At 50.6% G+C, this 15,155-nt stretch overlaps 1 protein-coding gene across 1 annotated transcript in view; it reads left to right on the forward strand.

The window, feature by feature from the left end:
• Nucleotides 1-15,155, forward strand: part of ARNT2 (aryl hydrocarbon receptor nuclear translocator 2) — a 195,324-nt gene that overhangs the window by 46,887 nt on the left and 133,282 nt on the right. Inside the window, exons 2-3 of the mRNA XM_060120677.1 lie at nucleotides 1,015-1,129; nucleotides 8,189-8,236. Coding sequence (XP_059976660.1) covers nucleotides 1,015-1,129; nucleotides 8,189-8,236 — 163 coding nt within the window. The remainder of the gene's footprint in view (nucleotides 1-1,014; nucleotides 1,130-8,188; nucleotides 8,237-15,155) is intronic.

Below are 15,155 nucleotides of genomic sequence, written 5' to 3' on the forward strand. Positions count from 1 at the left end.
TACAACCTTGTGTTGGTTTCTGCTGTACAATGAGGTGAATCAGCTCTATGTGTACATCTATCCCCTCCCTCTTGGACCTCCCTCCCAACCCCCGCCATCCCACCCATCTAGGTCATCACAGAGCACCGAGCTGAGCTTCCTGTGTTTTATAGCAGGTTCCCACTAGCTATCTATTTTACACATGGTAGTGTATTTCTGTCAAACCTAGTCTCCCAGTTCATCCCCCCCTCCCCTTCCCCGCACCGTGTCCACATGTCTGTTCTCTGTGTCTTGTGTCTCTATTCCTGCCCCGCAAATAGGTTCATTTGTACCACACCCAGAGTCTGTCACACAGAGTGAAGTAAGTCAGAAAGAGAAAAACAAAGACATACTTATTCTTTAAATTAACATTTCTTCCCAGAAAGTCCTGGCTGTGGAGAGCCGTTGTCACTGGCTTACCGTGCAGCCCGAAGGGATGCTTTTAAGGTCCCTGGATCTCACTGTCCTCGTCATGAATGGAGGGTCAGGCAGGGCTCTGTATTCGAGGATTCTGAGTCCATACTTAGAGAGGGGAACAGACTTTCTGCTTGAACACAATGCCCAGGGTGAGGACCGAGCATCAGTGGTGGTGCTGCAGGGGACTGGCTCTTTTGGTTCTCTGGGCTGGCCCCATGTGGGCTACCAGTAGTTGGGACCAGCAGTGGGGTCCTTCCCCTTAAGCTTTGGCCACATGCCTGGATTCCTGAACGTCTTACCCGCCTCCAGGTGACAGGAGACAGGAGCTCTTTATGAAAGCTAAGTTAGCTGCGCGAACTCTTTTTTTACCACCTAAACTAAGTATGGGCATACTGCCCAGGGATATCCTTTTCCAGACAGGGGAAGGGCTCAGCTGCGTCACGTGACTAATGATGGGCCCAGGACCCAGGTCCCTGGATTCTCCTCCCAGGTGGTGCTTTTGGTCTGCCGGACAAGCTTCTTGCTTATTCTTGGACTTTTCTGGCATTAACAAAACCTCTCATCTTTGCTGAATTGCAGAAATGGCTTCGGACATCCCTGGATCGGTGACATTGCCCGTTGCCCCCATGGCGGCCACTGGACAGGTGAGGATGGCCGGGGCCATGCCCGCCCGCGGAGGAAAGCGGCGTTCTGGGTAAGCAACCTCGGTGGTTCCAGGAATTGGGCTTAATACATGTTGAGCAACACTCTTGACCTGTTAGGAAAATATTGTCTCTCCCCCTCCTGGAGAATCAAAGCTCAGCAGTTTGCATCCTGTTTAGATTTTGCAAGATTCCTAACTATGCATGTGATTTGCCTCTGAGTGTTTCTGGGCCTCGGCACCCAGCTGGGGACTTCTGTTTGCTTGTCCTTGTGGTGAGAATGGCTCTGTGATCCTGCTGGGCTTTGCTCAGGCCATCTCTCTGAGGGAGGGGACTTACCCATCCCTCTGCCTGAGCCCACCAGCCGGAGGGCAGCCCTGCAGGTCGAGCTTCAGCCCCTGTGGGCAGCAAAGATCCCTCTGGTGCTCTCTGTTCTTTGCTCCGTCTACCCATCTTTGCTAGGTGGTGTGCAGGAATTCCTTTCCAAAAAACTGGCTCTAGCCCAGCACCTCAAGGCTGGGCGGCTTACACTAACCTGCTCTGCCAGTAAAGTTGGTAACAGTGTTAAGTTCTGGTGGGACCAGAAAGACCATCATTCCTAAACTGATGGAACCCAAAACGACATCTACTCATGATGTATGGTGTCTGTAGCTGTGCAGAGATCTACGAAACCGATCAACCAACACAGATCCCTGGAGGAAAAACATAACCGACATTTTCAGACTCCGTATATCAACCAACCCCTTTCCTTCATTGAATCAATTTTATTTTCAATGAAATATTTGAGAGACAAATATTTGATAGACAAATACTTTCATGAAATAGAATAGACATTGAAATAGAATGAGATATTTGATAGACAAATACTTTCATGAAGTAGAATCAATTTGTCCTATTAATGCAATTTCCAATAACCCAGGTCTCCCCAGGAAGACAAGGGTCCAGGCTCATTTGTAAAATGGTCCATCATTTTAAACCTAAGAGTCGCTTTTAAACCAGTGTGATTCTTAAACGGGGCTGGGGGAGGGGGAGCAGGTATGTCATGAGGACCTGGAATGGAATGGAGTAGGATGAAAAAGCCCCTTCAGCATTATAATTTGAGATGGTGAAAAGACTGCTGTGTGTGTAGTAGTCTTTAAAAGAAGGGCTAAGATTTTGGTGATTAGTGAGAGGGTAGTGGAGTCTGGTTCCCCAGCTTTCTCCCCTCCATTCAGCTCGCTCCCCTCCAGGGTCAGCGTTCCTTCCAGCGGGACCAGCAGAGCTCTCAGGAGCAGTGTGGTACCTGGGGCAGAACTCCTGAGATCAGCTTTAGAGTAGGAAGCAGCCTGCCCTGGGGCTGACTACAAACCCAGACATCCTCTTTTAACCAGCTACTCCTGCTAGCTAGGTGCTAAGCTCAGTGGAGTGTGGGCTGTTGAAAGAATGCACTTGATGTCAACATATAAACTTACTGAATTTTTTTTTAAGATGCCAGGCCTTTTAAAAACTATTTTAAATGTCTGTGCTTGCTAACTTCCATTCCCTGGGGACAGAGCCTCATTGCTGGCCCAATCCTTTTTAAGAAGAGGAAGCACAGGACTCTTTTTGTTTCTTTTTTTTTCTGTATATTTAACACTTTCTAAAAAATTTTTAAATTTTATTTTATTTATTTTTTTATACAGCCGGTTCTTATTAATTACCCATTTTATACATATTAGTGTATACATGTCAATCCCAATCTCCCAATTCATCCCACCACCACCACCCCCGACCACTTTCCCCGCCTTGGTGTCCATACGTTTGTTCTCTACCTCTGTAGCACAGGACTCTTTGATGCAGGAAGGTGGGCTGGGCCAGGGCCAAGGACAGGCAGAGTCGCTGGGGCCCAGTATTTGCAGGACAAGGAGCCCTCTCCGTGCAGGGGAGTCGTCGCTGAGCCTCTGCCACCCCTCCCGCAGGGTGTGTACTGGGCCTACGCTTTGCTCAGGGCTGGGCTGTGGCGAGCTGAGGCTCCTGCCCTCCTTGACCTCCGAGTTCCTGGCGTCCAGACCCTGACATCTGCTTGCTGCCTGAGCTGATGACCGGACAGTGGACTTGGTCTCCTTTCTGAAGAGGTCCTCCAGGCTGCCCCTTTCCCTACCAGGTCCCACATGCACGGCGTGACACTGGAGGTGGAGGGGGACCTGGGGTGGACTGAGACAGAGCCCAGAGGTCACTTCCACTTAGAAGCAAGGAAGCACCACAGCAAGCAAAGAAACCAGAGATTCAAGGGGACGAACAGCAACTGCTGGCATGCTACCCAACCAGCAGGATGAGGGCCCGCGCCTCCGAAACGCAGATCAAGGAGCCGAGCTCCTCCGGGGGCTCCTCCTTTATTCTCCTCATTTTTGGAGCCCGTGCGCCTGCTTCCTTTTCCCCATCAGAAGGAAGAGCAGGCAAACCGCGCTTCCTTCTGCTAAGCCCCTGTGACTGAGGGATGTATCCTCTGCGTCTCAGCAAGGAAACCTCCATTTTTACAGGGCAGTTTCCATAGTAACTCTCACATCTGGTATTTTACGTGTTTTGCTGAAATTCTGTGATGGAGGCCACCGCGGTTGTAGAACAACCACAGCAGTGTTAACGCCCCGCAGACCGCACCCTGCGCTCTCAGTCCTGACGAAAGTCACATTCATCAAAAAGCAGGTCACCCCGGGCTTCCCTGGTGGCGCAGTGGTTGAGAGTCCGCCTGCCGATGCAGGGGACGCGGGTTCGTGCCCCGGTCCGGGAAGATCCCACATGCCGCGGAGCGGCTGAGCCCGTGAGCCATGGCCGCTGAGCCTGCGCGTCCGGAGCCTGTGCTCCGCAACGGGAGAGGCCACGGCGGTGAGAGACCCGCGTACCAGAAAAAAAAAAAAAAAGGCAGGTCACCCCACTGCGGCGCCCACCCCTGCACCATGGCGCGTTTATGCACGCTCCCCCGTCACTGCCACGGTGCTCTTCCTCCTTCTCTCCGAGACTGTGGGGCACAGCTGGAGACGCAGGGAAGGGGAGGAGAGAACAAAGGAGTGGGGGGTTGGGAGAGGTAAGGACCTGCCTCCCGCCCCCTATTCCCTGCCTAGGTCTTCCCGCTCTGACCTGGTGATTCCGGTGGAGGGACGTGTCCCAGATTCCCAGGATGACCACCCAGCCCTAGTGTTTCAGAGCCAAGTAGAAGTGACCCCTCGTGGGGTTTGGATGCCCCGGCCACAGGCCTGGCCCAGCGCCGTGGATCCTCTGATGAATGCTCTTTCCCTGTCCCCTGACGGCTCCCCCAGTAAGCATCTTAGCAAGCAGCGTGTTCTGCTAGCAGTTGGGACAAAGGTGAAGGTTCAGAAGTTTCAGATTCTTTGAAAAGTGATTCCACATGTGTGGCAGAAGTGACCAGAAGCAAGTCACCTGGATTGCGTTTTTGTAGATAACTCCCTGATCCCAGTGAGGCGGTGGGATGGGGGGGCATCCACAGGGCACACTTGGTGCTTTTCAAGTGACAGGGGAAGTGGCTGTCATTAGACAGACTGTGCCCATCCCCAGAGTCAGCCCTTGGTGGGGAGGGAGGGTGAGGCTGGAGGGCACTGGGTGTACCAGGCCCTTCCCGCTGCCCTGGAGTCAAATGTTGGGCTTCTAAAATATCGTCATTGGAGGGAAACGATTTCCAAATTGTGTGCGGCCAGTAGGCCAGCATCTCCCTGCAGTCTAACCCCACGGCTGCTGGAATGTGGTTGAGTAAAAGACATATTACGTAAGCAGATGTTTTGCTTGGTTCAAATTTCTGCAGTAGTGTTGCTGTAGCCCCAGTCAGCTGGCCCAGGCCCTGAAGGAAGGGTGTTGGCTCGCACCCGTGTCACTTCTCTTTTTTTCAGCAGCAACTTCACGCTGGCCTGGGGTCGCTCGTTTGCTGCACTCTAGAACCAGCCTTGTTGGCACGGCGTCTCATAAGAGCATAAGTGAATGGTTTGCTGACTCATATTTGACGATGCATTATTATTATTATGCAATCACTGTCAGGCAGGTCCGCAGCACTCACTCGTAACTAGCTGCAGGCTCAGAAATGCTTTTCACGGCTTTTTATCGAGGTCAGAATCCATGCTCAGCAACAGGAAAGCGAGGTAAAATGCATTCTCAGCCCACCTTTTGAGGACTCTTAGATCATCCGCTTATTGTACCGAATCCTTTAAAGTGAATACAATAGGACTTAAAAGGCATGTTTTGATTTCTCTCCCTTATTATCCAGATGCTTAACTATAATAGAGACACATAAAAGACATACAGGATGATTGACTCAGAGTTTTTACAGCAGAAGGAAAGCACAGCTATCGTAGTCATATTTAAAGTGGAGCCTTTGAATTGGTGGCAGAAGACCCAAAGGCAGCGTCTTGGCAAGCACTCCTCCGAAAGATCCTTCTGTCCTCAGAAGTTGAATTTTTTTCTGTGTGGCTGATGGGCAGTGAGACCACTTTGGGGTCAAGTGAGTTACCCTGAGGATCTGAACGGTCGTTTGTGTCCTGATTTCTCTCCTGAGTTCACGCCCACATTATGCATTTCAAAATGTGGCAGCACACGTGTGATCACACGCTTACACAGGTGGGAAGGCACAGTTTTGTGGTCCCTAAGTTTTCATAGCCAAATCCTGCTTCCTCAGTTTTCAGTAGACTTCAGAAAACTCTGGCTCCAGAGCCTGGCCGTCCCTCTCTTACACTCTCTGCTCAACTGGGCTGACCTGATCCAGACTGGGACCGTTTACCGTATGGCTTGCTTCCCCATCCGTCTGCTGCATGAGGTTCAGGTAAAGAGACAAGCTGTCCTTAATGAAAACTCTGGTGACCAACTGTCCTGGTTGGCCCAGGACCTTCCCAGTTTTAGCACTGAAGCCCAGTACCTCCACAGATCCCCACATTCTGGGAAAACCGGGACAGTTGGTCTCCCTAAATACCCCAAAGATCGTGCGGCCTGAGGAGGGAAGGCTGACTTAATCAATTGTATCTTGCAGGAGCCAGATTATCACGCTCATATCAACTTGACCTGAAAGGCATTTTAAAGATAACTGTACATGTCGCACCCACTTGAGGTTTTGCTAAATGTTTGCATAAATCCATTAGAATTTTGAAAGTGCGAGTTCTTTTTCTTAACACTAGTCTGTTTTTGCCAGCCCAGGGGTGTTAAGTAACCTTCATGTCTGCAGCAGAGTCGCTCTTACCCGTGATGAACACTGGGTGGCAGTGTGGTTCTGTAGCTCTGCAGAGGCCCAGAGGCTCTGGGAGCAGGATTTTTGGTGCTATCTCCCAGACGTGATTTTTCAGGAAAGGTGAGGTGATGGCTTAGTAGCTAAGCAGTATATTGATGACTCTGCTTCATTTAGAAAGTCGTGCGTTCAGCCACCATTTTCCCACAACGTAGGTGACTCTGCAGCTGCTGTCTGGTGCCCGGCTGCCCAGTCTGCATTGTAGGGGGGTGCATGTCTGTCTCTCCCAGTGGTGTTTTAACTCTACTTTCCCTTTCTTATCACTCTTCTTCCCGGTCTTCCCTCCTCTTTGTGCAGAAGTATTTTTGTTAACATCGCTGTCATCTCTCCCGGTTATGTAATGCCTTTTGTTCTTTTATTCCAAGCAGCCAGTGCAAGCCCTGGTGCCTGGAAATCAGGGATTCCAAACTGGCAGGGGATCCCATCAGTTCAACTCAGATTAGAACTCTGGCCACACTGCACATAAAACAGTCCAAAAATAAACATGTGATACCATTTTAAAGAAGATAATGTTCCTTTGCCCTATGTCATCACAGTCTCTAGGTCCCCCAAGTAACCCCAAAGCCTGGAGAGTACGATTTACCTCATTAGGGGCCTCTCCCATGTACTTGTCCCGTGGTGGCTCTTCCTATGCAACTGGCCATTTCCTGGTGGCCTGGGTGCCCTGTGCCTTCCCCCCATCACCCATTACCCACTGGGGCCCCCACCCTGAGAGCTGAGGGGGAGATCACGTTCCCTGGGAGGCCAGCAGCCCTGGCATATGCAGCTGTGGTCCTAGAGCACACCCACCACTCTGGTGGCAAGCTCTTGGCCACCAGGCAGGCCGGCCTCCCTTCTGCTTCGGGTCCACGGAAACTGTGTCCCACTTAGTCCCTCAGTTCCACTGAGAACAAGATGGGGCATGCAGTGGCTCTGAGACGTTCTTCCCCCAAGGAATCCCACCTCCCTCAAACGTCCAGGAGAGCGAAGACATCTGTACCATTTCTGTTTTGTTCCTGAAGACTCTGGGTACACCTTAAATAAGTACCTGGTCTGCTCTAACATCTTCAGGAGTAAAATTAACTGACCTTAGAGAGGACTGTTTTTTGTTGTTTGTTTTTTGAGAAGGAGAGTTTGGGATATCAGTTAAAGAAATATCTATCAAAACTTTTTGTTTTATGTGTATTTGGAGAGGCCCAATGAAGTGGGAATCTTGAGTATTTATTGGGTGAGTTTCAGTAAGCAGACAGGCACTTTGAGTAGCTTGGGCCCCAAACGACTGTTTCTCCCACACACCCATTTACTTGGACCTGGAGTTTATAGGAAATGGCCTTAAATGCCCTTTCCATGTTGACTCATCCACGCCAGCCAAGTCCTCACATGGCACAACCAGTAGTATATGTTTCCCTCATAATCCCTTCATTGCCCTTAAAACTTCCTGTTTTTGAAACCCTCTTGGGCTTTTCTCAGTCTGTTAATATACCACAAAATAATTTAAAGAAGGAAGTCTCCCTGTGGAATAAATGATATGGAGGGGAGCAGGTATCCCCAAAGGTGGTGGGAGATAAGGGGTGTTGACTTTTCCAGCACAGCCTGAGCAACCCACTGGCAGCCTGTATAGGGTTCTAGAAGGGTTCGAGTTGATATTCCAGCACTTTTGCAGAAGTCCCCAATCATATAATTAATGGCACTGGTGCTGTAGACCTTTCATTCTGCCCTTTCTTGTCTCAAACCTGTACGATGACCGTGTAGAGATACTGTTTTTTGCACTGCCAAGGGTTGGGATTGTTGGAGAGCAATCTGACCAAATAAAACCCCCTGTGTGTGACACCGGCCCATGTGTCCACTTAAATGTCCTGCGTATAATGAATGCTCACTCGTGATCTTGACTTTTCAGAATGGACTTTGATGATGAAGATGGAGAAGGTCCCAGCAAATTTTCAAGGTGAGTTTACTTTATGTTCCCTAGATTTAAAGACGCCAAGACCGTTTATCACCTCATTGGGACCAACAGGGTTTTAAATGTCTTTCGTCATTGAAAGAAAGCCATTGCCTCGTCTATGCCAGTATTTGGCCCGGGGGCAGGTAACTGTTAGCAAACCCGCCAGCCCCAGCCTGGATGATCAAAAGTTAAGTAACAAACTATTAGCTCTTTTGGCGTTTTGAATTAAATACTGAATGCCCGTTTCAATGGATTCTTTTTTAAAAGACAGACCTAGAGTTCAAGTTTAGAAAAACAGTCAAGAAAAAGCCTCTTTTTCTACCGTGGAAAATAAGGAGAAATATAAGAAACCTGGGTGGCCCTGTTCTGGATGTAGGATATAAAACTGGACCTTAAGTTCCTAAGAGCTGTATCACTCACTGGCCACTTGACAGCATCTCTAACTAGGCTCTGTGGGGCTGTCCTGAGAACAGACTGCCTCACAGAAGGATACTGGCCCGTGGGAGCCGGTGGTGGTAGATATACCACATACATGAAGGACAAGCCCGGCCCAGCCCCATGGCTTTTTTTGTCTTTATTATTTTGTTCAAGTTATGGGAGGAAGTTTGGCAACACGGAGAAAAGGGCAAAGATCAGTCTTAGCAAAATGCCCATCTGTACTCAGTTTACTTATGGAAGGGCCTGCCTTGACATTCCTCCCCCGCTGCCCCATCAAAGCACTCCTAATTCCTGGTGGTTGATGCGTTTGAAAATGTACCCCAGGTTACGGGTACCTTTCTCCGGTATGCACAGTCCACGGTTTGGATTGACAACCTCGGTTATTTTATAAGTGTTTTTAGCAGAATGATGTCCGTATTGAGCCCTGGACCCATGGCCTCCCCCAGTTTGCTCATCCCCATGCAGTTACTTTTGGTTGGCTACCTTTTACCCGTGTTGTGGGTGTGGATTGAGCACCCCCTCCCCAAATCCAAGAGGAACATGCGTCTCGTTCCTATTCCTGGGCTTCCTGGCGTCTCCAAGTCCATAGAAAGTCTTGTCACTTGAGACGCTTTCCTCCCCGAGAACTTTGCCTTCCATCCTCCCCGCTCCGCTTGGGTGAGAAGGACAGAGAAGGTGGAGCACGCTTTGACCTCGAATGACCCCGGAGTTTCTAATCAGATCAAGACACGAGTTTCAACAACAAAAGCGTGTATTAGTTTTCCCTTGGTGCAGACAGAACCCCAGCTTAGATGTCCACCCATTTCTTAGGATAAGTTTTAATAGCAGGGAGTGCTTTGTTCCCGAAAAGAGAGCTAGCCTCGGAAATAGGGGCACACATCTCCCCAGCCTAGTTTGCGCTCGCCTTACACAGCCTCCCTTTACAAGGAAACAATGACCTGTGGTTTCTTGGAGCAGAATTCCCCCTGAGATAACATTCCATCGCTTGTTGACCTCAGGAAATGATGGTTCCTGGGTCTCAGAACAGAGGGAGGAAGAGAGACGAGGAGTGACGTTTGTTTGACATGGAAGATCAGTGTCAGTGATGAAATAACAGTGCAGGGACACAGAGAGCTCATTGTTTGAGGTCCCATCAGGAAGAAACAGAAACCCTAGACTCTGTGAAACTGTCTTGTAAGCCCGCCAGTGAGTCAGGTTGTACATAGTCAGGGTTCAAACCTAGGCTTCTGGGAACCGTATCCTTTCCCCTGCACATGGAAAATAAGAGGGGAAGATGGGACATGCTTCCAACATACACTGGTACCCGCGGAAGCCTGGGCCCACTTCAGTGTGTGACCGTCGGAGAGTTGATGGACCTGTCAGCCGGAGGGGGCATCTGAGCTGCTCCCAGCTGGGAAGGCGACTGAGGCTACCCGCCCTCCGCTTTGCCGAGCTGTTCTGGCAGCCGTCCAGGAGAGGGTCGGAGAGACTGCTGCAGGCCGTCTCCTGCCGGTGGCAGGCATGGCCTGCCTCGGGGCCACTTCTGTTTCCTGCTCCTGTGCTTACAGTCAGCCTAGGGAGCCCTTGGGCGAGGCCCTGCCAGAGAGGGTGGCTGAGATGCGGGCATCTCACCAGCAGAATTTGCTGTCTCAGAATCGGGCCAGGGTGCTAGGCTGTGATTTCTGTCCCCCTGCTGTGTGTGCAGCCAGCTTTCCCAGGGCTTCTCAAGGGTGGTCCCAACTCAAACGTCCGACCTCTCGTCAGACGTCGTGTCTCAATTTCGGATATGGGAAATGCGGTCACAGCCACATAGGAGGTAAATCAATTGGGTTTGGTTCCTGCCTGATCACAGCAGGTCTCAGGAAGAACAAGGTAGTAACCATGAAGCTGCCCACAGCCACCTAACCACACACATGCACACGCATGCATATGTGCGTGTGTGTACCCAGCCGCTGCACACAGGTACACACATATGCACGCACACATATGCACGCGCACATGGGCACACACATGTGTTCCAGGGCCAGAAATGCCCTGAGGGCCGCTGCACCATCCCCAGGCCTCAGCCCTCCTTCCCACACCGGTTCATGCCGCTCTGGGGGCTGTGGGACGCAGGACAGGGCTCTGCTGACCCCGGATGCTTCCCACCTCCCACACAAAGTCACGGGCAACCTGGTGGGCAGAAGCCAGTCTGCAGGGTCTGAGGATTATACTGGGGAATGCAGAATTGAAGCCTGGGGGAGACAGCTCGTTGAGCAGCTTGGATGTGGATAAAAAAGGAAGAGGGCATTTGGGGCTTGGGGAGGGAGACCACTCTTAAGGGTGGGAAGAGACCATGAGCGCATGTCCACGGGGAGGGGAAAGAGTGAGTATAACCGGGGATTTGGAAGGTTCTGGAGTGGGGTTGGGGAGAGATGGGTCAAGGGAGTGGGGAAGGGGAGGGATAGCTCCAAGCCCAGCAGGGGGACGACCCATCCTTGGCCGCAGAGAGGAGGAGCTGCAAGTGCAGCTGAGTGTGATGCTGCTGGGTGTCCGGAGAGTTGAGGGGTTCATTCTGATGGTTCCTCCTCTCTGGTTAAGCAGAGGCCGTGTGCTGTCAGGAGCAGAGGCTTAATGGTGCGCCTGAGAGAGAAGTTTGGGATGCCTGGGTGGAAGAGATGTACGAACTGTACTGTAGACCCCACACCCTAGCACACTGTGTTAGCGTGTGGTTTTCCCCCAGCAGCGCCCAGCTGGTTGGATGCTGGGGGATGCAGACGGCCTGTGCACTCAGGCCCGGGGGGTCCAGCAGGGGGGCGGGGTCAGCAAGGTGGTTGATGTTGATGAGAGGGCCGTTGAAGAGGTCAAGCTACAGGTCCAGCTGCAGAAGGAAGAAAGGCCAGGAGCAGAGAGAAGGGAGGGTTGATGACCTGGGAAAACATGGAGGGGAGTGGACTGGAATACAGCTCGTGCCACCCCACGTTCGTGGTCTGCAATTTCAGTCGGGGTCAACGTTTTTACCTCCGTTTCCTCCATTAGCCTCGTTGGAATTCAACCTGGGGCATCCCAGACTTCCCTCTCAGGCACACCTGTAAGCCTCTGCCCACTGCAGATGAACGAAGAACCTTCTGCTTTTGTGGGAATCTGAGGGAGCTGGAGAAGCAGCGGGTGTGTTCACGAAGTGGGGAGTCGCAGCTCTGGGAGAGGTTGGCCGAGGCTCAGGGGTGGGGGGATGGCTGCTGGAGAAGAATGGGGACGCGGAAGGTGGTACAGCCGGGCAGGCTGGTGCAGGTCCCCGCTGTCGCGTGGGCGGCTGGTGGGGACGGTGACAAGGAGCCTGGAGGGTGGTCGAGACAGGTATGTGGGAGCGTCAGGGGAGCGGGCGTTCGGAGCCGGCCTTCCTTCCCAGGCTGGGCTCCACCTCACGCCTCTGGGAATTCCAGTTGCCAAGTCATCCTCCTGTCATAGGTTGGGGTTGAGCTCTCCATCTCTGGGAAAACTGATTATACACCAGGAAGTGTTTCTCCGAAGATGAATCTCCCCGGCGGGGGTGAGTGGGGCTGGACCCGCCTTCGGGGAGGCCAGCATGAGCCCCTCCCTGACCCCGTCCCCTCGCGGACAGCCCTGGTCTCCCTTGGAGGCGCTCGCAAATCCTGCCCAGCAGATCCAGCATCCCTACACTCGAGGAGAGGCCAGAGCTCTTCCGTCATGCTGAGCGGCTCAGGGTTCTTCCTACTTTAATGCCCTGTTGGTGGATAATCTAGTGAGTCCCAAAATCTCCTCTTGTGCCTGCAGCTGGGCTCAGTGGCGTCCTTTTTTTTTTTTTTAATTCTTTTTTGTTGTTGTTTCTTTGTTTTTTTCATTTTGGCTGCGCTGAGCGGCATGCGAGATCTTAGTTCCCTGACCAGGGATCGAACCCGCGCCCCCTGCATTAGTAGTGCGGAGTCTTAACCACTGGATCGCCAGGGAAGTCCCTCAGTGGCGCCTTGAATACTGTTTCATACACAGGACAGCTGGCATCCCAGAGCTGTCATCAAGAGAGTCAACTTTACACACCATGCTCTCCGTGTGACCTACATATATGTACATACACGTGTACGTGTATGTGTGTAATGTTCATTAAAACAGAAGAGTGGAAACATGAAAACTAGAGATCTTTTTAAATGTTGGGTTTATATCTTAGGAACAACCAAGTGTTCACTCCCAAACCCTTAATTTTTGTCGCTATCAACCTGATTTTTGCCATGTTCACACTCATTCTGCACCCTTTCTCAGAAGACCCAGGAGATCTCGCAGGGAGTTCTCACATCTGTTACTGTGAATTCTACTATAGTGCATGGGACCATCTACAAACCTGGAACTAAAAGACCTCGTTGATGAGTTTTCTTAGTCTCTCTTCCACCCTTCACCCTTCACCCTTCGAGGACCGGCTCCAATTGACCTTCCCGAGGTTCCATCCATCATCTGTGTGACTCTCAGCTGTTCCCTGGGGACGCTATGTCACCCAATTGCAGCAGTCCAGAAGGAGTCCTTATATTTTTTTGTGGGGTTTTGCCAGTGAACCTCTGACATTATCTAAAAGTAAAGCTGCCCACGCTAGGAAAGTTTCCACGGAATTGACTTTTCCTTTTCCATCACACCCATTTTGATATTTTCCTCTTGGTTTTGTGCAGTATTTACGCTTGTGGGCATTTTGTTTCCTGGCTCTGTGGGTTGTGATGATGTTTTGGTTTAATCTTTCCCTGGGAATCTACCACCCTGTTTTATTTAGAGCTCTGATATCAAAACCCCATTGATAAGGGAAAACTATGCAACGTGGGCTTGTCCTGCAGAGATCTTTCCTGGCAGAAAAAGAAAAAGATTGTCATGTCCCAGAATTCTCAGTCTGTCCATCTTAGCTGAGAGAGCTGAGCATTCTGTTTGGAGGTGGGAAGATGCTCAAAGTACTTCTGATGCAGAGAGGGCAGCTGGGAAGGAGCAAGGATTGCCTTTTTTTTTTTTCTACTTTATTTATTTATTATTTGGGGCTGTATTGGGTCTTCGTTGCTGCGCACGGGCTTCCTCTGGTTGCAGCGAGCGGGGCCTACTCTTCGTTGCAGTGCACAGGCCCCTGATTGCGGTGGCTTCTCTTGTTGCGGGGCACAGCCACTAGAGCGCGGGGGCTTCAGTAGATGCGGCACATGGGCTTTAGAGCACAGGCTCAGTAGTTGTGGCTTAGGGTCTTAGTTTCTCCGCGGCATGTGGGATCTTCCCGGACCAGGGCTCGAACCCGTGTCCCCCACATTGGCAGGCGGATTCTTAACTACTGCGCCACCAGGGAAGCCTGGATTGCCCTTTTTTGTTGGACTTCATCTTATCAGTAACCTTGTGGGGGACACCCTGGATTGGCCATGTGGACTCCGTTTAGAGCAGGGAGAGATTCAGCTGAGCCTTCTGACACTGCCGAGTAAACACCCAACGTGAGCACTGCCAACCTTCCCAGACATACTCCTTGCCTCAACAGCCTTAGTTCTTTTTCTTCTGGACTGTGATCTTCTTTTCTTTCTTTCTTTTTTTTTTTTTTAGTTGGAGTGTAGTTGCTTTACAATGTTGTATTAGTTTCTGCTGTACAGCAAAGTGAATCAGTCACATGTATACATATATCCACTCCTTTTTAGATTTCCTTCCCATTTAGGTCATCACAGAGCATTGAGTAGAGTTCCCTGTGCTATACAACAGGTTCTCATTAGTTATCTATTTTATACATAGTAGTGTGTATATGTCAATCCCAATCTCCCAATTTGTCCCACCCCCGCTTTCCCCTTGGTGTCCATAGTTTGTTCTCTACTTCTGTGTCTCTATTTCTGCTTTGCAAATAAGTTCATCTGTACCTTTTTTCTAGATTCCACTTATAAGCAATATTATACGATATTTGTTTTTCTCTTTCTGACTTATTTCACTCAGTATGACAATCTGTAGTCCATCCGTGTTGTTGCAGATGGCATCATGTCGTTCTTTTTTATGGCTGAGTAATATTCCATTGTATATAGGTAGCACATCTTCTTTATCCATTCCTCTGTCGATGGACATTTAGGTTGTTTCCATGTCCTAATAGCGCCACAGTAAACATTGGGGTGAATGCATCCTTTCGAATTATGGTTTTCTCTGGGTATATGTCCAGGTGTGGGATGGCTGGGTTAGGTGGTAGCTCTATTTTTCGTTTTTTAAGGAACCTCCATGTTGTTCTCCATAGTGGCTTCGACAGCCTTAGCTCTTATGAACAGTGAAGTCTGGCAGAGAAGTTGGGTAGAACCTGGCATGGTGTAGCCCATGAGCAACCAAATTACTGGGGGGTTTAGCTTGAGACCTTCTCGTCGTTTCAGTGGGTTGGGGTTAGGATTGGAGTTAGAACGCTTTGGAATGAACTCCTTTCAGGCGGAGCCAACCCTCTGCCCTCAGGCCCATCTGGACCAGTCACCCCTTCGTAGATGTTGGGCTCTCATGCCACTGACTTCAGTTTTGATGCCCTTCTTTCCTTGCTCAGCAA

Source organism: Lagenorhynchus albirostris, chromosome 1, assembly GCF_949774975.1.
Source record: "Lagenorhynchus albirostris chromosome 1, mLagAlb1.1, whole genome shotgun sequence".
Lineage (NCBI taxonomy): Eukaryota > Metazoa > Chordata > Mammalia > Artiodactyla > Delphinidae > Lagenorhynchus > Lagenorhynchus albirostris.